Raw genomic sequence first — 23,130 nt, 5'->3', positions numbered from 1 at the left:
GAAAGAATGCAGCATCTCTCAGTTCATCTGGCAGCAGATGTCTTATATAAAAGTTTGAAAGAATCCAGTATCTCTCAGCCCATCTGGCATCAGGTACCTTTTCACCTAGGGAGGAAGCACTACTAAGGCATTAGCAAGTTTTTTTTCCCTCTGCACCCAACACACATCACACATCAGTGTAGTTGTATCAAGGAGCCTGACCCTGAGCCTTTGGACATTATCTACTTCTCTTCTGCTAGCATAGCACACTCTGCCCAGTAGAAGAAGTATTTATGTTCACCCTCATGCTGTGGTGACTCTAGCTTTCCTTTTAACCCAGGCCTTGCATGGGTTGAATACGTGCTAAGTACCTTTACCCATCCTTCCCACCTTCCCAAAGGTGCCTGAAAAGAAGAGACACAGACAGGCAGTCTAAGGCCATCTGTCTTCTGATGATGCAGGAGAAAAAAAGAGGCAAACACAACCCCCATCCTTGTGCCTACCGTGAGAAGCATAAGGGCTTTGCCAGCCCAGACTGTTAATTCTACTGACACAGCCATTGTCCTTGTTCATTCATTCACGAGTGCTGGATATGGACCCCTGCGTCTGCAGGTATCATTCATTAAAGTCACTAGAGAGGGCCACTTGTGTTGAGCATGTGGGTCTCCACCGTAGTCAGGAGCAGTCTTTGTCTAAGAGGCTACCTGATCCCTTATAAAATTTGAAAGTTAAAACACAGTACTCCCAAATGTTGGCAGATTTTTCTGCCTTGAGTTATTTGGTTTTAATATATATGCATGTCCTTTCTCCCAATACTGCCTTCAGTCCTGTAAGGCCAAGAACAACGTCTGTGTTTCTCTGTAACCTCCTTTGATTCTCCCCTCAGCTCCCGGAACATGGAACATAAAAGCCCTCAGTGAGAACTTGTCAGCTGATGCAAGGAGAGAGTGGGGTGCTGGTCTTCATGTGCCTTGCCTTCCACACAGTGGAGCTGGCTTGGCTTCATTTTTAAATTGTTTTTAAAGAAGGGAATCTGGTCATGGAGTGTTAGATAAGAATAGGCATGACCTTACGGGCACCCACATTTTTGTTTTAAGCCAATCTCTTTTCTTACCTTTCAAATAAATCTAAGGAAAGAAGGAAAGTTGCCAAATGAGCCTAGCTTTGCATGGTCAGACCTCTGAATGCTAACTCTCCTGAGGAAAGTCCCACTTGGGATGGGGCAGAAAGACAAGCCCCACTCTTCTCTGTGGTCCTTGAATAGTGCCATGACACATTTCTTCCCTTGGAACTACCTACACAGCAAACTGGCAGCTTGGTAAAAAAGGTGGACTCTGGCCGGGTGCAGTAGCTGACGCCTGTAATCCCAGCACTTTGGAAGGCTGAGGTGGGTGGATCACTTGAGCGCAGGAGTTTGAGACCATCCTAGCCAACATGGCGAAACCCCGTCTCTACTAAAAAATACAAAAAATTAGCCAGGGGTGGTGGCGGGCGCCTGTAATCCCAGCTACTCGGGAGGCTGAGGCAGGAGAAGTGCTTGAACCCGGGAGACGGAGGCTGCAGTGAGCCGAGATCACGCCATTGCACTCCAGCTTGGGCAACAAGAGTGAATCTCCATCTCAAAAGAAAAAAAAAAAAAGTGGGCTCCCTGTCATTTCTGTAGGTCATAGCGGGCACTCTGAAGTGCAGAGAGACCAGAATGAAAAGGCAGACTGCAGGGAACTACTATTAGTTATCAACTGCTGTATAACAAATTGCCACAAAACTTAGCAGCTTAAAACAAAACACATTTAATTTCTTTTTTTTTTCAATTTCAGATGTTTTTTATTCAGAGGTTCTTAAAAGAAATAAAACAGAAAAGCTAACAGTCTGATCAGACATACAGCTCAAAAATGTCTTTTGACGTTTAACAACAAGTCCTAGGAAAGAAAACTAGAAAACATCTTGAATGGGGTAAATAAGTTACCACTGGCAAGTCTGTGGCACTAGTAAAACAAAAATAAAAAATTAAATCTCGGCCAGGCGCAGTGGCTTACACCTGTAATCCCAGCACTTTGGGAGGCTGAGGCAGGCAGATCACGATGTCAGGAGTTCAAGACCAGCCTGCCCAACATGGTGAAACCCCGTCTCTACTAAAAATACAAAAAATTAGCTGGGCATGGTGGCGGGCACCTGTAATCTCAGCTACTCGGGAGGCTGAGGCAGGAGAATCACTTGAACCCGGGAGGCGGAGGTTGCAGTGAGCTGAGATTATGCCACTGCACTCCAGCCTGGGCGACAAGAGTGAAACTCCATCTCAAAAAGAAAAAAAAATTAACTCTCTTGATCATATAGATATCTCTATATCTCTTTTTTTCAATCGGTACAAAAGATCTTTCTTCATAATTTTTTTTATAATTTAATGGCTATCTACTATATGATGTTTAATTAATTTTTTTTTTAATATACAGAGGTTATGTTTCCCAAATCTTACCCAGACGAGTATGGCACTTAGTTAGACATTTCTGGCAACAGATTTCCCCTCCCCTCTAACCAAACTATCAAATTTCTGCCTTAACTAATGCAGAAGTATCAACTAGTGGGAGACCCAGGTTTATAACTGTACTAGGTACACAGAGGGTGCTGCGTTCAGCCTGGGCTTTCACAAAGCAGTAATATTCCAGGGAGCATAGAACCAGTGATACCACGACTTTTAAAAAATAAAACAAAAACAAATTTATCTTATGACTATGTAATTTTCACTAGAATCTACACTTCTCAGAGCAGCCAGGACTTTGGAAACTATGAAATGTCACTGACATTTATCATCAAATACAAGCATAAAATGTAAGAACTAAAAAATACTCAAAAGAAATAACTGCTTAGCCCTAGCTTCTGAGCTAGGAGGATTTGGTCTGTGGAAACAGGGAGGGCCAGCAACCTGTCCCAGCACAAAAGAAAATAGACTCTGAGGTAGATAACTGATCATACACAGCTGACCAGACAAGTACACAGTTTTGGAAGGCAACTTAATTTACCATTGCTTTTAAGACATATGCAACTGCCTTAATAAAAGAGCTTTAATAACAGTGTATTATCTTATATGTACTAAAGTAGAAATAACTGTGTATTTATGAATCAGGAATTTCATAGTTTCAAAATTGGTTTTCTTTACACTTGAACACTTGTAGTGATGACATAAAGTGTGGCACCACTTGGATCCCAATCTTCCTTCATGCTTTTTTGTTTGTGTGTGTCCATACATCAATTAAAATTATAAAACCTAAATTTACAGTTTCTGTGGGTCAGGAATCTGCGAATGGTTAGTTCGGTCCTTCAGAATCTCTCACAGGCTGTAATCAAGGTAGGTTGGCTGGGCTATAGTCATCTCACAGTTTAGCTGAGAATGATCTGCTTCCAAACTCATGTAGTGCTGGCAGGATTCGGTGCCTTGCTGGCTGTTGGCCAGAGGCCACCCTCAGTTCTTGGTCACATGGGCCTCACCAGCATGGCGCCTTGCTTCATCAAAGTACACAAGCTGAAGTGGCAATAGAGAGAGTCTGCTAGAAAGACGGAAGTCACCATCTTTTGAAGCCTAGTCACTTAAGGGACTGCACATTCTGTTGAGTAGAAGCAAATCGTTAGATCCAGCCCACACTCAAGGGGAGGGGCTTGCACGAGACTGAATACTAGGAGGCAGGAGTCACTGGGGACTATGCTAGAATTATGCCTGTTGGGTTGGGCACGGTAGGTCACACCTATAATCCCAGCACTTTGGGAGGCCAAGCCAGGGGGATCACTTGCACCCAGGAATTCGAGACTAGCCTGGGCAACATAGTGAGACCCCCATCTCTATTAAAAAAAAAAAAAAAAAGAATTATGCCTAATTATATGGAGGAAATCCTAGGCCAAATGACACTGGATATTCTCTGCTGCTGCTAGCAAACTTCTGTAAACCAGGAAGGGCCTCTCTAGAGAGTCAGCCAGATGAGAGGACATAGGGTGGGTGTGAGGAAGAGTGAGTGCTACAAGACAGTGTGAGGAGAGGTGAGTTCAAGGTAGGGGGAGGACAAGGGAGAGGGTTCCATTTTCAGCAGTGGGGCTGAGCAGCACAAAACTGCAAAATGAACTGCAGATGCCAAGGGCAGTACATCCTCTAATTGGGGTGAATATTACAGAATTCTTCTCTAAATTTCCCCAAGCTGCAGGAGGCATTTCCTATTACGTTCTATGTTACTGTTTTACCAGGAGAAAGGGTGGTGCATTTTACCCAGAACCTAACATAGGCTCCAAGTGGAGGAGAAGATAAGACCAGCAAAGGATGTCAGTAACTGCTGCAGAGCCCTGCAAACCTGAACCCTGACGCTGACGCTGCCCTTTTGTTTGGGATGCAATTTTAATATTTCCCTGCTCCTCAGCCCTCATTAAAAGCTATTACAGAAAGAAGCCCTTCAGGTCTAGGTTTCTATCAGATACAGTAAGGCTTCCCCTACAAAGACCAAGGCATAAACACAGCCCTGTGACTGTGGTTTTGACACGTTAATTACAACACTTCATCATGTTATTAGTGCTGGCTAGATGTAGATTGTGAGAATGAGATTTTAGTGAAGATTTAATTTCTTGGAATTAATTTCCCCTTGTGTAATAATCTCCCTTCTTGTGAATTTCGTTTCGGCAGGAGTGACACTCTTTGTGGCCCTTTATGACTATGAAGCACGGACAGAAGATGACCTAAGTTTTCACAAAGGAGAAAAATTTCAAATATTGAACAGCTCGTAAGTTTGGAGAGGGAGGAGAAGCATGTATACCTTTCAGGTTGGGAAGGGGTCTTGCATTTCTGGTCTGCATCTCTTCAGATGTCTGAAATGCTAAAAGAACATTTGCTAAATTCACTGGTTTACAACAATATACTTTGAGAAAAAGAAGAGTTAGTGACACAGTGCGGTATTTTATGGCACTGTGTGTCCAAGGAGATTTTTGGAGAGTACCAAAAATACTAGCACAGTCCATGTTTATTGGTTTTGGTTTAGGTTTAAAGGTTGTAAAATCACCAGCATCGCTCTCCACAGCCCTGAGTGTTTCTACAAACCTACAGTTTCAAGTGATTGGCACAAGCCTTGGCTACCCACGTTTCGTGCTCTCTGCCTTGAGATTTTCTTCACATTTCAGATGTTACACTAGCTAAGCCCTCACTTGAGGCTTGCAACAAGTTCTTTGTTTTATAAACTGCTAAACATTTCTTTGGTGAAGCCTGTGGAGGCGTTTCCCTATAACAAAAATTTGGGAGTGACTGGAATCTTTTGGAGCTAGAAGAAGTGACTTCACCCACTCTTGAATGAATATGCTGCATGGTTGTTTAACGTTGGCCAGGAGGAACAACAGTTAAACAGGCAGTGGGGAGATTTCAAGAGTGAGGATCACTCACTTTTCAAATCCTACATTCAGTACCTCCATAAGAAGAGTAAACACGGGTCAGATTTTCTTAGGGTTTATAAATACTGCCTCTATTAGATTGAGGCAGTGTACGTGGATGAGGCCCTTCAGAAAAAAATCTAGGTTCTGAAGAAAGTGGGGGGGGTGGGGTTCCACATCAGCAAGCCAGGCATCTCCAGCGTCCCTATGAGTGCTCCCGGTGGTTGGGAAAGAATGCCACCCAGGGGCTGAGGGGCACACCAGGAAGTTCTTCTATGCCACCAAGTCTGGTTGCTTCTCCTCTGCTCTCTGAGCAAATCAGATTCCATGTTGGCAGAAGGACTTGGAGCCAGGCTCCTCAGCTTTCCCAGAAGGATATGCCAGAGGGAGTAAGACGCAGCCCTGGTCACACTGCACATCCCAGGAAAGAGGAGTGCTGATTGCCACAGGGACCTCCTTCAGGCCTGAAAACTGCCTCCTTGGAAAGCCCACCCTTCCCTGGAATGCCCCCTGGCTCACAGAACCATGCAGTGAGAATATGCCACCTTTCAACAGCAAGAACTGAATACTGCCATAAAGGGCCAACGACTCTCTTCGAGACATCAGAAGGCACGGTCTACATAGCCACAGGGTTTTCAAACATATATTAGGATTGTCATCATTAACAAAGGTGTGGGGTGTTGTCTTTTTAACTTTTTGTTGGAACACATGCAGAAAAGTGCACGTATCAAAAGTGTACACAGTGATGTTGCACAACAGTGTGAACGTACTTACTGCCACTCAACTGTACACTTAAAAATGATTAAAATGATAAATTTTATGTTGCCTATATTTTACCACAATTTTCAAAAAGTATACAGTTTGCTGAATTTTCACAAGCTGAACATGCCTGTGTGGCCACCAGCCAGGTCAAGAAGAGTGTTACCTGCCCCCCAGGAGTCCTCCTCCTGTAGCCACAGGAAGTTTTTAAAAAATAATAAACAGCTACCATTCATTGAAGGCTCCTGATGTACCAGCCATGAGCTAAGTTACAAACATTCTCATGCATTCTTCCACTACTGTCTGAGGTATGCATCGACGTCATCGTTTGATATCTGAGGAGCCAGAGGCCCAGATTAGGAAACTGCCCCAGAGCACAGAGCTGGCAGGTGGCAGAGCCCAGGGCGAGGTGCAGGGAGGCATCCTGAGAACAGTGTCAGGTTTGATCTGGGAAAGGCCCAGATACTTTATCAAAGGGGATGGGAACCTTCAAGTGACAGGAAGCTTTGGAGAGTTGACTGGGGCTGGGGAGGAGGGGATTGGGCTTTGATCTCTCTGGGTATACCTCCTTGCTGTTATTTTGCTGCTTGTTGGAGTCCATTAACTTTGAATTCTGAAATCCTCCGCCCCTTAGCCTCCCCTACATGCCAAGGTTGATTAGAAATTTCAAGACTATTTGTAAACTTTCAACTGCAAGAACCAAGGAATAGTAAGAGCGCAGACCCAGCTCTCAGGAGGCTTTGTCCACACTGCACGTCTGTCTGTGCATTACGCTGGAGGGCGTTGGAAAGTCAGTCCCTGCCAGTGTCAGTCCCATGGCTTCTTCCTTTGTTAATCTGGAAACGATCTGCAATGTCACCAAATTGAAATTTTAGAGAAAAACTTAAGGAGGATCCAATCCGTCTCAATCTCTATTTTGTGACTTCCATGCATGGCCTTTGATGTTTACAGAGTCCTTTGAGCCTCCAACCCTGTTCTTGTAGAGGAAAATATTACAAAGGTTCTCTTCCTCTTAATGTTCTTCCTTTCTGCCAATGGAATTCCATATCAGTGGAATTTTAAAATTCCCTTTCTCAAGGTTATAGAAAAGAAAAATAAGGTTTGTGTAACAAGACAATATCCTGAAGTCAAGGGTAATAACAGGGAAGAGAAAATAGTGAAGGAAAAACAAAGCAATAATACGGAAGCAGATGGCACACGGCTCCTCCCCTCCCCCATCCTCTCCCGCCTCTGGCTCTGGTCCTCAGAGGAGAGGGAGGAATGGGGCTCTGTTCTGCCAGGGCAGCTGCCACACCTCCTAGTGTGTGTCCTCCCACTCCCTTCCCTGGTGGAGCCCTGGTGGCGCTGGAGGCCACAGGGCTGGCTTTGTTAAAGTACAACATACACCATGGGATGTGCATGTATGTATGTACCCAGAGGCGGTGTTCCTGCTACCCAGCAAGGGGCAAAGGTGCTTCATTGACCCGTTGTAAGTGCTCAGTGTCATGTATTAGGACATTATTAAATTTGAACCCCTTTTGCAAAGTATTTAAGTTCATCCATTTTATTCCTTGTTTTCACATTTCAAGACTAGTCGTTTACCATCTACGAACAGTGACTCTTTAAAATGTAATACATGTTTTACACAGAGTGGAGTATTGGTCACAGCTGAGGGCAGGTTTGTTGTTTTTTTTTTTCCTATTGTGATAAAAAGAAATCCTGGTTTAGAGCCCCACCCAAGCATTTGATAAAATTGTTACCGACATAAAATGCTACACTACTGAGCAGATCAAGGCTGACTTCTGTTGGCAAATAACTACTCCCTGGCTCCAAGGCTCTAGGGCTCCCAGCTCCGGGGCCCACAAGCCTACGAGCAACTTTGGGGTTTGGGGGTAGACTCTTTTCTTGGTGTGGGGTGTGGTGGGGGCACAGAATCTTTTAGCAAGTCTTTAAATCAGAGGAACAGAGACAGCTGTTATAAAACCTTAAAAGCCATTCTAAACCAGCGCCAGGCTTTAAATCATATATTTGAATTAGAGCAAGATAACAAAGAATATCTCACCAAGTGCAAACTGAAAAATCTGAACTATAAGAACCGTTTAAAGAAATACAGCTTTAACAATGCTAATTACCCACAGTAACTCAAGAAATAAAAGATAACATAGTAGAGATCCTATTTTCCTAAATCAACATGAATATAGAGTATATCTATTTATAGGTGAATTGGTGCTTCTAGTGTATCAAAAAGATGACTTAATTCACTCGCTCAACGTCTCTCAATGAATATTTTGAGTCTGTACCAGCCTCTCTAGGCTCAACATGTGAGGTTTACTACATAATAAACATTGAATCTTTGTCACTTTATGTCTCCTTTGATGAAGAAGATGACCCTAGAAAGCCTAGAAAAAGAGAAATCAAGGATTTTATCTTTCTCATGAGTAGCTGAAAACCCTTGTGAGATTAATAGGGTCAAGTGAGAAAATCATGAATTCCTGATTCATGACTTCAGAATGAGCTGATAATTGCATTCTGATCTGTGCTACACTATTTAGGTACCTAGACCAAAATGAGATAGTTAATGCTAGATTTGAATTGGAAATGACTTCATTAATGCCAGATCACCTGAATAAGGCTGGACTTGTCCCAACCTGCAGCAAAATATATTGGCTTCCCGCCCCCATTGACAGTCTCAGATACCCTAAAATTGATGCTAGCCATTTTTTTCTTAATTTAATTCAATTAGAACTAACTTGATGAAGGTTATCTTGCATTAAAAAACAATAAGCCTCTGCTACAAGCACTTAATTTTTTCCTCGCCATTTTGGAGCATTTCCCAGGCTGGGCGGGAGAGGGTGGAGGGGGAAGAGCTGGGTATTGTTATTTTTAATGATGAAATGTCTCCATCTAGTGGAACTTCAGAGCAGTAAACCTTGTCACTATATTAAAGTGAAGATTATGTCCCCAAAGCCATTTCCTTAAACACATACAGTGTTTAAAGAAAAAAATAAACTTCCACATATGTTCTTAGATGATATCCTTACAACTGTATGTATTCCTTTTGGAAGGCATAGAAATGAGACCAGTACAAACTGTTAACATTTTTAATGTCATGATTTGAACCTCAAAGAGAGGGGTGCTTACAATAGGGGAGCAGCACAGTGCAGATCCCACCCAGTTGGTAACGATCTAGCTCTTAAGTTGGGCAGTGGGTTCACGGGGTTCATATATACTGTACCTATATTCTTCAGTATGTGTAAATATTTCCTAACAAAGATCTAGACATGAACTAAATTTAAGATTATGAATAAATCTAGACATGAACTAAGTTTTATGAATAAAGAACTTTCTGAATATGAGTACTGTACTTTTGCTATATTTGTAATAGGGTAAAAAGGAGAGATTAGGAAACTAAATTAAAGCATAAGGTTTTAAAAACCTTTGCTGGCACCATGGTTTTTTTTGTGGGCTATTCTATTACTTATGCCACCAAACATTTTCCCACAGCAGCACCCCCAGCACATGCTGGCTGGTCACCTTTGTTCTGTTGCTCTATTAAATCCTATCTGGAGGCGTTGCTCACTGCTCACCTTGCTCAGAGAGTCCAGCTTTAGAGAGTAGCCTCTGGAGTAATGCTTGAGTTTAATGTGGAGGCTGATTATTCTCTACCTGATTAAATCTGTCTGGGGAGCATCTTTACCATGGCCAAAAGCCAACACATTTTTTTTTCCCCTGGCTGAAAGCTTTGACACAGAACCCAGCCAAAAGAATGATTTTTTAAAAAATGCCTGGAGTTTTGCTTGCTGCCTCCAAGGACCAAAAAAGGAGGAAAAGAAGGTGCTGAGCCCCAGGAGATCAGATTTGCTGGGAGGTCTGATTTGCTTGAAGGCAATCATGTCGTTGACTGCAGGCTGGTGGAAGGTTCTGCAGATACTCAGTGGATGTCAGAGCCGCAGCGCCACATCCATGGCCTCCCCGATGTTAATGGGAAGAGGTACACACTCCATTCCTGCTCTTCGTCACAGGTAGCCCTGTGTGAATCTAAGCAGATGAACTTGAACTGCTTAATGTACTCACTGGCTTTAAGATGAGAGTAGCTACAAGCTCCCCTTTCACCTCCTCTGAGAGCTCCCCAGATTGATACCACACTGCCGTGCTGTGGCATGGAGCCTAAGGCAGTACAAAGTGGCGTGACTAAAAATCTCACTCCCTTGCCGAGTTTCTGTGCTTCCCCTGTGCGAGCACACGCAGCCATTCCATCCTCACCCCTTGCCCATGAGCCTCAGGCCAGTGCTCTGGACATTTGATGGAATCACTTCAGACTGAAAATGCCTGGGGAAGGTGATCCTACTGTAGCATCATTCTACCTGCAGAGAGGTGTCTCCCCATCTTTTTGAGAGCAAGCCAGGCACGTGTTTAGAGCATGCCTTCATCCCTCATCAGACCTCCTAACCTGCCAAAGTTAAGATGTTAACATTTCTAATGTCATGATTTGAACTTGAAAGAGAGGGGTGCTTACAATAGGGAAGCAGTACTGTGCAGCTCAGATTGACCTCAGACCTCCTAAAAAGCTTCCCTTCCCGGATGATCTGCAGCTAACATGTTCTGCTTAATTAGGCTGAGGCTGGATTCCTTTTCTGTCCATCCAGGTTAAGGACACTAACCAAGCAAAATGCCCCCTACCAAGAGAGACTTCTCATGGCCAGGATTCCACATTCTTAATTCACAAATAAGGCAAGAGACAACCGTGGGTTCATCTCATGGCTGACTCGAACTGGAACCTTCTGACCTTCACAGGGGGACTATGTTGGAGTTCAGAGTAAAGGAATAGGTTGGAGAAATCGGGTGGCAGGATGATTAGGTGACAGTTATACACTTCAGACCACAGTGAGTCTCTAACTGCAAGCTGTTGAAATGGTCAACATATTTACTTTTCTTTTTTATTTACAGGGAAGGAGATTGGTGGGAAGCCCGCTCCTTGACAACTGGAGAGACAGGTTACATTCCCAGCAATTATGTGGCTCCAGTTGACTCTATCCAGGCAGAAGAGTATGTTTCATTTTGTTTTCACTTAACTACTTGATTTTAAAAGTTGATTGCCGCAATAAAATGCCATCAGCATTGGGCAGGAGGGAGAAGAAATTCACAGCAGTGATTAAGGCTGAGTTTTTCAGGCTTTCTGCCCCAGTTTTTACCCTGTGTAATACTTGCACTATTATTAACTTAATGTTTCTCTTGAAGCCTGCTCACTTATTTTGAAAGAAAACTTTCTATCAATATCCTAAATGAAAAGCCAGTAAAACTTGTCATAGATTAAAAGTAGCCATAAAAATATGAAATGCTAGCTAGAGCATGTATTATTGCCAACCCAAGTTTCTAAGCCCGCAGTCCACTCCCTCTGTTGGGGAGAGAGGGGAGAGTAGCAAGTAATTGCCAAAGATTAAACTAAGATTTTTCTCCTAAGTGTGATCAGAAATATTAAAAGAGTGCTGAAAAGACACCTTCTATGCCCGGTAAAAGTGACTCACATACAGTGTGTCCCCCCAACTTGGGAAATACTACAGTGATTTGGAACCTCAGTTGGCTTCTTTGGTAGTAAACAGTGACGAGCAGTTGTTTGGCCCAATTATTCAACTGGTAGCAGTTTAGGAAGGTGTTCAGTAGGCTGAAGGGATCTAAAAGGGATAACCTTTCTCCCTTCTTCTGACCGTGAGGATTAATGGGCACTCCCAAGGGGAAGAACTGCCAGTGGCTGTTTGCCAGCCCTGAGGGAAGGAGAGATGGAGCCATGATTTCCCAAATGCAGGAACTTGGCCTCCTCCTGACACCTTGGGTCTTGCCTCTCTAGAAAGGAAGTTGAGAAAAGTCAGTCACCAAGCCCAACCTTTGGCTCTGATATTTAATTTCACCATGGATTTGTTTAAGTAGTGCAAGAGGGATTAGACTCCACACCCTAGCCAAATCTCCAGTTGGATTGTTCTATTCTTTAATTCCTTTATATTTCCTCTAAGAGGATCTGTTTTGTTTCCCACTCTCAAATACTCAGTGGTTCTTAGTTGTTTCTTTCTCCTAGTGACTGTGTTTCATCATCAGTGAATCAAGGTATTTGTATTTAATTTGTATTTTAGGGCAGATTTGCAAACATCTTTGTGTTTTTTCAGAATAAAAAGTACCACCAAAATGTAGCATTACCCTGATTTAACTGGGAATTTGTCAGCTATATATTTAAGTTATTTTTATAATGGTCAACTTTTTAAATATTTTGTTTTTAAAGAATATTATTTTTTAAAATAATGCCTTCAGTTTTACATATGCAATTAACTATCATTATCTTAAAATACTATTGTTTTGGTGCAATACATTGTTCTAACAATTCCTTTTTCACCACTGTTTTACGCGGCATTCTAATTGGGTTATTGGTACAAACCCAGAAAGCCATTTCTCACAAATAATTGACGTACTAGTCTTTACGCCACCTAATGCTAAATTAAGGATTGTTGCACATTTTGGTGTTTCTAAAAGTCACTGAGGAGCTAATACGCCATGTCTCTTTTCTTCAGTGAAACTTAATTCACAAAAGAATTTGACAGTGAACTCATGATACCTATATTCAAGCATAATGAATTGAAATTTCATTTTAGAATCTGGATTCTTTCACAGTTAAATATTCTAAAAATGGTTCCCACACACAGATTCCAATTGAATGCTCCAGCATTCTCCCTTGGGTTTTGGGGGCACCTGCTGCTCATTCAGCACCTAGTGCTGAAATAGTAACTAATTGCCAGGCTTGGTTAAGGCTTGAAAGTGCAGGGGGAGGATATAAGGCAAATAACAAAAGTCTTGAGGTGACTTAATGTGATGCCTCCTAAAGTGGCGCAGAGTATCATTAGTTTCTTCAGGGATAATATATTGAAATATCTGCAACACCAAGTCATTTTAAGGGCATGCTTTTTGACTGGGCACAGATCTCAAAGGTGTACAGTAACCAGTTCTTACAGTTGTGCCAAAGAAAAGATGTACAGGGTCCACCGTGATGGCTCCCTCCTGTAATCCCAGCACTTGGGAGGCCAGGGCGAGAGGATCACTTGAGCCCAGGAGTTTGAGACCATGCTGGGCAACATAGGGAGACAGTCTCACTCTGTCCCCAGGCTAGAGTGCAGTGGCCCTGTCTCGGCTCACTGCAATCTCCACATCCCTGGTTCAAGCAATTCTCGTGCCCCAGCCTCCCGAATAGCTGAGATTACATGCACATGCCACCATGCCCAGCTAATTTTTGTATTTTCAGTAGAGTTGGGATTTCACCATGTTGGCCAGGGTGGCCTCGAACTCCAGACCTCAGGTGATCTGCCTGCCTCAGCCTCCCAAAGTGCTGGAATTACAATCATGAGCCACCGCTCTTAGCCTCTACAAAAAAAATTTTTTTAGTTAGCAGGTGTGGTGATGTGCACCTTTAGTCCCAGGAGGCTGAGGTAGGAAGATTGCTTGAGCCTGGGGAGGTCAAGGCTGCAGTGAGCTATGATTATGCCACTGCACTCCAGCCTGGGTGACAGAGTGAGACCCTGTCTCAAGAAAAAAAAAAAAAAAAGAAGAAGATGATGAACACAGATCACAATCCAGGTGCTTGGTAAATAAATGCCTTTACTTATCCAAGTCCTCACACACCTAGGGGAGGAAAACAAAATACAAGTAAGTACTCATGGGTGTTTTTCTCAGAATTCTTATAGGGAGGAAGTTATTGAAAATACTGTTCCTTTATTCATATCATATCTATCTAATCTGACTTTTTTTAATGCTTGATTATCTTCATATACATTAAGACTGTGTTTTGTTATTTCCCAGCAGTTACAATAATGCTTAGATATCAAGAGATTCAAGAGTTTTGTTTTTTTGTTTATTTTTTGTTTTGAGACAGAGTCTCGCTCTGTTGCCCAGGCTGGAGTGCAGTGGCGCAATCCTGGCTCACTGCAACCTCCACCTTCGAGATTCAAGCAATTCTCCTGCCTCAGCCTCCCGAGTAGCTGGGATTACAGGTGCATGCCACCACACCCAGCTAATTTTTTGTATTTTTAGTGGAGATGGGGTTTCACCATGATAGCCAGCATTGTCTCCATCTCCTGACCTCATGATCCACCCACCTTGGCCTCCCAAAGTGCTAGGATTACAGGCATGAGCCACCATGCCTGGCGTTTGTTTTTTTTGTTTTGAGACACGGCTTTGCTCTGTCACCCAGGCTGGAATACTATGGCACAATCTCAGCTCACTGCAGCCTGGGCCTCCCAGGTTCAAGTGATTCTCCTGCCTCAGCCTCCTGAGTACCTGGGATTACAGGTGCCCACCACCACACCAAGCTAATTTTTGTATTTTTAGTAGAGCTGGGGTTTCACCATGTTGGCCAGGCTGATCTCAAACTCCTGACCTCAGGTGATCTGCCCGCCTCGGCCTCCCAAAGTGCTGGGATTACAGGTATGAGCCTCCGTGCCCAGACTAGAGTCTTTTAGATAAGTGTGGAAAGGGTCTCCTGCAGTTACCATTTCAAATCAAGGTCTTAGATTTCTGGTTTTTTGCATACAGATGGCAGTTTTAACACAAACCAGTTCTGGTCATGTCTGGAGGGGAGGAAAACAACCCACAACTCAAATCTGATTTTTTTTAAAGAGTGAAAGAGATGAATTAGGGATAGAATCCAGGATAGATTGAAAAGGAACCGAATTAAGCTAGAAAAAAATACATCCAGGGAAAGGCTAAGGACTAAATTGGAGGTGAGGGGAATTCATGGGCAAAAAAAAAAGCCTATGCTGTTGCATTTTGTAAATGACTATTACAAAGTATTTTCTTTCCTTGATCTAATTTAAAGGTGGTACTTTGGAAAACTTGGCCGAAAAGATGCTGAGCGACAGCTATTGTCCTTTGGAAACCCAAGAGGTACCTTTCTTATCCGCGAGAGTGAAACCACCAAAGGTAAGATAACGAGTTGAAGAAGTTGGCTTGTCATTCAAATCTGTGGATTAGTCAGAGGGGATGAAAGGCTTATCTCTAGTGTACAAGGATTTTAAAATGGCACATATCCTCCCTGCCTTGTGAGTGGAGTCCTGTTTTCAGTCTTCCCTCCAGGCTCTAAAACTGCAGACAGCACCAAAAGAACTACAGAGGCCCCAAATCAAGACCTTCCTCCTGAAACGGGCTGGAGGCAGCTTCACTGCTCCAGGCACACAAGATCATAGAATTTTCAGAAGTCCTTTAGAATTTTGATTTTCTGAAACTCTTAGTTCCTCAGGTGCCAGTCATACAGGTTGTTTTTGCTTTCCTTTTGTTTTTTAAATAACTGAGGACGTCACTTCTCTTCCTCCAACTGTTGGACTTTTCATTATTTAACAACTCCTTACAACTCACAAGAGGAGACAGGTCAAGGAAGAAAAGAGTAGTGGCCTCTAGCTTAATTTGCCAGATTATCCGTTCCTGTAAAAAGTGTTGTAAAGCAGAAGCTTGAAGCTCACTTCTAGAGAAACAAGCCTTAGATTTCTTTTGCACATGCTGCCGCTACCTCCCAGTATGCCCCTGGGTAGAGAAGACAAGGGAAGCAAGCTCAGCCATTCATCGTGGTCCTTCTTTACCCTTGGGGGAAAGGAGTGTTGGAATTGAGTCTACGCTGTATTACGCAACAAGGGGTACTGAACAGTGTGTTTAAGAAAAATGTCCAGGAAGCTTTCAGTCTCAAGGGCAGAATCATTTTATTGCTAATATATTCTGACATTTGCAGAACATCAAGAAGCATCTTCTTCCTGTTACTGAGTGGAGATGCTGTGTGTGTGTACATGTGTGTATGCATCCTTGGTAATTATTAATCAGAGTCAAGAAAATGAGGCCTAAAAAGCAAGCTGATACTCTAAATGATTGGAGCTGCTAATGCTTTCCACGTTTACCAGGTGCCTATTCACTTTCTATCCGTGATTGGGATGATATGAAAGGAGACCATGTCAAACATTATAAAATTCGCAAACTTGACAATGGTGGATACTACATTACCACCCGGGCCCAGTTTGAAACACTTCAGCAGCTTGTACAACATTACTCAGGTAACCTTAATTCTAACTACCTACTAACCATTTGGATGCTGGAGGGAGTGGATAGGCCCAGAGCAGGAAAGTGGAAAGGGGTAAAACTAATATGTACAAAATCACTTATAGAGTATGTTTTCTTTGCCAGCCCTTAATGGTGGGGCTTGGCTGTATAGGTTCTATTGCTATTGTTCTACTGTTGTTATTATTAGTTCCACATGTTTGTCCGAAGATTCTATAATATTTTTGTTTCCCAAGTAGAAAGCAATAGGTTAAATTTTAAAAGTTGTTTGTTTTTTCATCTTCAAGTTGTCTTTTCCCATTCCCCGCGTTGCATGTGAGAAAGCAGTCTCTCGGAGGGCGCTTACATGGGGACTCCTACAAGGAATATTGTGTTTCCACTATCACTTTACCCTCAGCACTGTTGCAGGAATAGCTGCACGTACATTTCATTCTCATGCAAGCCATTTATCATGTTCCCCACCAATACTGCTGTTTCCTAACTAGGCTTAGACTTACACAACCCACAGCTCTTACATCTATTATGTCTATTGTGTTAAATTAAACTTTTATAATGTACATCAGTTTCTGTCCTAACACCCAGATATCACCATTATTTTGTTGTTTCTGAAAACATATAATTATTAGTTATGCAGTGTATACATTTTATCAAAGACTGGTTTTATGTGCAATTGTTAAAATGATTGCTTTCTTTCCTAGATTAGCAAGTATTATATGCCACTATATAATACATGTTCACATGTGCCTATAGATATAGGTGCACATGTATAGACACATGTCTATATCCTATTAAGCCTAGAGATATTTTTTTGTGTGACCCATGTCTCCATTTTCTATTGTTCTCCAGGACAAAGGCAAGACTCAAAAATAGTATATGATTTACCTCTACTATTGCTCTGTGCACAATCATTGAAATATGTATGTATAATTTTTGGCATGAAAAAGCAATCTTTCGAAAATGACAATAAGAAATGTCTGTTGATCCCTTGCACTAATGAACAATAGAAAATATTAACAGCACTTGCAGTACTAGTTGATTATGGCATTGGCTAACTCGGTTTATGTGGATTCTAATGAAACATTTGGGAGAAATGGAACAAAATATCTCCCTGAGCTTAAGTGATATACTCAAAATGCCTGCATGTTGTAAGGATTTTTCAAATGCTGAAATATATTTCATTACAGCCAAACATCAGCAGGATCCCCAGGGTTTGGATCATTTGAAAATACTGTGTTCGAAAGGGCACCTTAATAACATCATAAAGCTGGAAGGAAAGAGGGGATATGAACAATAGACACTTTTTTTAATCTCGGGGAAAAAAAATCCATCTCACGTTAGACTTGTTTTTATATTGGCTTTCCCTCTTCCCTCTTTCTCTCTCACACAATAAAATGCCTTTGAAATGCTGACACATAAATAATTTCCTACCTAAACATCTCAGAGCCTGATTCCATCAAAAAGGAGTAAAAAGCAAGTTACAGCCCAGCAGCACATCTGCTTTCCCTGGGTCCGGGGGCTGCCAGGAGGGAGCGGGAGGTCTGTCCACCTCACAAGGCAGGCTCTGTCAGCTTTTGTCAGTCCCTGATTTCTTTTTCTTTGTTACCTTTTTTCACCTGACTGATTTTTACTTGGCATTTAAGTTCCCCTTAGCACTGCCAGATTCTAAAAGGTTATATTCTTTTTAAAAAAGAAGAGAAAGAAAGAAGGAAAGAAGACAAAGAAAGAATAAAAACCTCCGAGTGATAACTACTTTTTCCTTTCTTCTTTTTTTAATAAAGAATACATTCTTTCACATCTTGAATTTCTGTGAATTTTAGTTTCCATTCTTTCTCCTTTCAAACCAGACACCTAAATTATACGTCGAAGACTGTTAAAAGGTTGTTTTTTTTTTTTAATGGAAAATATCCAAGAAGCAGCCCAGGAGTATTTGACTTGGTGGAATGGAATCAGTTAGAAAGCAAAGAAATCACTAAAAAAAGTTACTTCTTTTTTTCCCCACCAGTTATAATCTTTAGCCTTACTAGTTTATAACAGTTTAATGTCCTATAGAAGGATCCTCCACTAAAGTTATAATTTTAAGTATAGTCATATAGAGAGATCCCTAATCCCCTGGGTAATCTAGATACTAAAGGTGGGGAAGAACAGTCATATTGACATCCTTTAATCCAAAACCACTGTTTGAAATTAGTAAGGATATTTTCAGCATTCCCAAAAACATGTTATTAGCACGTTGAGCTGAAAACGTTTTTCTTGCTCAGTGAGTACAGAAACCAAAGCAGTCTGCGTGTATGTCTATGTATAGACTGTATCGTACCTGGGCTCATGGAGTAGTCTAAATTTAAAATGTCCTCTCTTCTACCTCCAATGAAAATGTTTCCGTGTGTGGCGTCTGATCTTCCACCGTGTGTGTGGTCGTCTGCTGGTGTAGCACTGTTTAAGGAGCGCTGTGTGCTGCTAGTGTTCCACGATGTGTGTGGTCGTCTGCTGGTGTAGTAGCACTGTTTGAGGAGCACTGTGCGCCGCTAGTGTGGGTTTACACTTATGAGTGTTGTCATTACATGTGTTCTGCTCTTCTCTCCCTCTCCTGCCCCTGCCCTGCTCCATCAGAGAGAGCTGCAGGTCTCTGCTGCCGCCTAGTAGTTCCCTGTCACAAAGGGATGCCAAGGCTTACCGATCTGTCTGTCAAAACCAAAGATGTCTGGGAAATCCCTCGAGAATCCCTGCAGTTGATCAAGAGACTGGGAAATGGGCAGTTTGGGGAAGTATGGATGGGTATGCTGAGACTCAATTACTCTCTTATTAGCTTCCCCGTTTGGAAGATCCCAAACACCAAAGATGGAAGGTGAAAATAAAGACTGCGTGACCGGGAAGAAAGTTTGAATTACTAATAGTGGGGAATAATAATTTCAGTTTTGGTTTTAACATTCTGGAATTCCTAAAAAAAAAAAAAAAAAAAGATAGTAAGTGGGCAAAATTGGCAAATGGCTCAAGTTGTACTATTACATGACTCTCAATTCATAAACCAGCAAATGGTCCAAGGAATGTTCCAGCTGCCATAAAATATCTTGCTCTTCATTTCCAAAAGCAAATATTTGTTGAGTGTCATCCTAACGGGCAAGTCACCTTCCATCTTTCCTAGTGCATGCATAATTATGGATTATAAGGACTGTGTTTTCTTTATTAATTCCCTTTCCTGTAGAGAAAGCTGATGGTTTGTGTTTTAACTTAACTGTGATTGCATCGAGTTGTACCCCACAAACTTCTGGATTGGCTAAAGATGCTTGGGAAGTTGCACGTCGTTCGTTGTGTCTGGAGAAGAAGCTGGGTCAGGGGTGTTTCGCTGAAGTGTGGCTTGGTAAGGCAGAGGGCACATTTTGTTTTGGCTGCATCTCAAAGCCGATTAAAAGGATGGTTTTGAACAAAAATGCACACACAGCCGTTGGGACAAAGACACTTAACCTGGATAACTAGACGGGCACAGGCCATCCAGATTTTCAGAATATGCTGATACCTTGCTGTGCTCATCTGTCCTACTTCATGTGGTTAATTAAGGCACCCGCAGAACAGGAAACCAGTACACTATGAATCTGGTGTTTCCTCTTCCTAAGAAATGGGAAGGTAAGATACTGTATATGGGCAGCCATAAGAAAGACCATGGGCGTTTTGCTTAATGGGCCTGGGTTTGAATCCTTACTAGCTAATTAACCACGAACAAGGGGCATATTTAACTCCTTTAAGCCTCAGTTTTTTCATCTGTAAAATTGGAATGATACCTTTTTGTTGTTGTTGAGACGGAGTCTTGCTCTATCACTAGGCTGGAGTGCAGTGGCGCGATATTGGCTCACTGCAACCTCCACCTCCCAGGTTCGAGTGATTCTCCTGCCTCAGCCTCCCGAGTAGCTGGGATTACAGGTGCCTGCCACCACGCCCAGCTAATTTTTGTATTTTTAGTAGAGACGGAGTTTCACCATGTTGGCCAGAATGGTCTCAATCTCCTGACCTGGTGGTCTGCCAGCCTCATCCTCCCAAAGTGCTGGGATTACAGGCGTGAGCCACCACACCCGGCTGGAATGATACTTATTTAAAGGATTATTTTTAGGATTACATGGGTTAATATGTTTAAAGTCCCTTGCAGATAGTAGATATTCAGTAGAGATACATACTTCTCTTTATTTGATTGTCATTGATAAGGCTGGCTGCACTGGGCCTTTGTAATTTCTTTTATAGCCCTTTTGGGTCAGTTACAGCTTTGCTTAGAAACAATTCATGGATTTAGGCCCCACTCAAAAACATGTTTCAGTAAAACAATATTAATACTTATGGAATCCTCTATCTTCCTTCCTCAGAACTCATTAAAAACAATATCGATCAGTACCCTTTGCTATGTGTGGGTATAGATCTTTAGGTGTGGTATGCATTAAAAGAGTTAATACAGGTGGCCGGGCGCAGTGGCTCACACCTGTAATCCCAGCACTTTGGGAGGCCAAGGCAGGCAGATCACCTGAGGTCAGGAGTTTGAGACCAGCCTGACCAGCATGGAGAAACCCTGCCTCTACTAAAAATACAAAATTAGCCGGGCATGGTGGTGCATGCCTGTAATCCCAGCTACTCAGGAGGCTGAGGCAGGAGAATCACTTGAACCTGGGAGGTGGAGGTTGCGGTGAGCGGAGATCGCACCATTGCACTCCAGCCTGGGCAACAAAAGCGAAACTTTGTCTCAAGAAAAGAAAAAAAAAGAGTTAATACAGTTAAAGCACTTAAAACATAGCCCAGCAAATGATAAGTACTACAAAGATGTATGTAGGTATGTTAGGTGGATAAATAGGTAGTAGACAGACATACACATATATATGTATGAGTTAGCTAGTTTAATAAATCCACATTATTGTGTCCATCTCTCTCTGGACTTAATCTCAAGTATCGTAAAATATATGACCTCCTTCTTCCTCATTCACCCTCTAATAATAGAGGATTTTAGTCAAATTACTCACACAATCACAGAGAATTGGACCCTATTAGAAAATTTATTTTCAAATTTTACAAATATCAACTTTAAATCATTACATATACTGTTCACATTTTGTTTTCCAATAAACACAAGACAACATGCCCATCAGAATTGGGATGGATGTCTGTGTAATTAACGAAGTTTGTATTACAGAGGAAGATCTTAATGTATTTAGAATTTTGGGTGCTGACTCTTAAATAGCAAAGATCACTTATAAATTGTCAAATTTCCCATGAATGCTTAGTGGGCAGATATTTTATGAAGTTTAAATGAACTTTTCTTTAAGCCACTTGTTTTTTCATAATTTATATTTTGTAGGTTGCATGTTGTAATTGTATGAACCATGTCTTTAACAGGATAATAAGAACTCCAATTTACAGAATCCTTAAATTCCAAAGTCAGTTATATTAAATATAAAAATCTTAATTTAAACCAGTCTTCTTTTTCAAATAGAAAATAATCTAAATTAGCAGATTTCTTCCCCTTTATAAAGTTATTCTTAAGCATCATAGGTCTAATAATGGAATACACATAGAACCTAGGTGTGGTTTTGTTTTTTGAATGCTGGGGCTGAAAGAGACCCAAAAGATAATCCAGTTCCATTCCTATATTTTACAGATGAGGTAACTGAGGACAATCATAATCCAGGCCTTGCCTTCAGATTTGCTAGATTTTTTTTTAACATGCTAAATTTAAATATTTCTGTTCCCTCTCAGCTGCTGTTTAATTTCCCCTGTCTACCTACCTGATAGAAGCCATTGTTCTTGTGGCTAGCCATCAGTAAAGCTGAGGAATTTGCCTTACCTGGTTGAAGTATTGGCAAGCAGACTGTGAGCTCCTTGCCAGTGCTTATCAGCATGCTTGGCACACCTGTGCAAGGACTCAGTCAAGTAACTTGTCCATTGCAGACATTGAAAGTCTAGAGGTAATTTCCAGACATCCTCATGTGGTGCCATATTTTTAAATGGCACACCCCATAAACTTAAATAATCTAATTTCTTCCATGCACACTGTACTCCCTAAGGGACAGCTATTAGATGGCCAGGCCTGTTCCAACCCCTGGACTTTCATCACTGTACGGTGCAGAGCTTTTGGTATAAATGTGTAATCATATGACTGAGCCAAAAAAAGAGAGAGTGGTAATATATCAAAATTTAAAAAAATTTTATTGAGTTATAAATCTTAATATAGCCATCTTAGCCATAACCACAAATAAACTCATTTTTTCTGTTAAAATACTTGACAGAGTCCTTGCAATTGAATGTCTTTGTTCAACAAAAACTGTATTAAGTGTTTTAAATTTAAAATCTAATCTTATGCAAATAGCTGGTGGTCAAAACCTTTTTCCATCAAAAGAAGATCTTTGGTTTGACTTCATATTCTGGGATGTTTGTAGGTACCTGGAATGGAAACACAAAAGTAGCCATAAAGACTCTTAAACCAGGCACAATGTCCCCCGAATCATTCCTTGAGGAAGCGCAGATCATGAAGAAGCTGAAGCACGACAAGCTGGTCCAGCTCTATGCAGTGGTGTCTGAGGAGCCCATCTACATCGTCACCGAGTATATGAACAAAGGTTGGGCAACACCTCTCCTGTCTCCAGCTCACAGTGCCTTAAGGGGTTGTTTAGGGGAGAGAAATGGAAGTTTCCTACTTGCTGCTTTTCTAGTTTCTGCCTGGGTCAAGTATGCCCATTAGGAACCACCAGTTATGTGCTCGTTAATGAAAACATTTTTTAAAACAGACTAACCTTGAGTTTACCCCACCCCAAATCCTTATGAAATGCCAAATACTTTTTACATGTTATGTGTGTCAGAAATTCAAGCTCCTCTCCATAATTAAAACATTCATTTTTAATATCGGGGTGGTACGGAGGGTTATGATAGTTTGCTGTTATTTTGAATGTAGTAGCTTTTGTTACATTTCCTTTTTGCAGGGCT

The 23,130-nt window shown here is 41.8% G+C and overlaps 1 protein-coding gene across 7 annotated transcripts in view; it reads left to right on the top strand.

The window, feature by feature from the left end:
* The window catches only part of FYN (FYN proto-oncogene, Src family tyrosine kinase), a 214,336-nt gene that overhangs the window by 156,550 nt on the left and 34,656 nt on the right, over window positions 1-23,130 (top strand). For 4 of the 7 annotated variants that reach the window (XM_034962716.3, XM_057302577.2, XM_034962718.4 and 1 more), the window contains 6 exons: window positions 4,637-4,733; window positions 11,056-11,154; window positions 14,960-15,063; window positions 16,029-16,178; window positions 18,790-18,954; window positions 22,587-22,766. In XM_034962716.3, the coding sequence (XP_034818607.1) occupies window positions 4,637-4,733; window positions 11,056-11,154; window positions 14,960-15,063; window positions 16,029-16,178; window positions 18,790-18,954; window positions 22,587-22,766 (795 nt within the window). Of the gene's footprint in view, window positions 1-4,636; window positions 4,734-11,055; window positions 11,155-14,959; window positions 15,064-16,028; window positions 16,179-18,789; window positions 18,955-19,381; window positions 19,538-22,586; window positions 22,767-23,130 lie in introns of all 7 variants that reach the window. The other 3 variants (XM_034962720.4, XM_063604991.1, XM_063604992.1) reach the window with 1 other exon arrangement.

The sequence above is a fragment of the Pan paniscus genome, chromosome 5 (assembly GCF_029289425.2).
Source record: "Pan paniscus chromosome 5, NHGRI_mPanPan1-v2.0_pri, whole genome shotgun sequence".
Taxonomy (NCBI): domain Eukaryota; kingdom Metazoa; phylum Chordata; class Mammalia; order Primates; family Hominidae; genus Pan; species Pan paniscus.
This window is presented reverse-complemented; position numbering and strand designations above follow the sequence as displayed.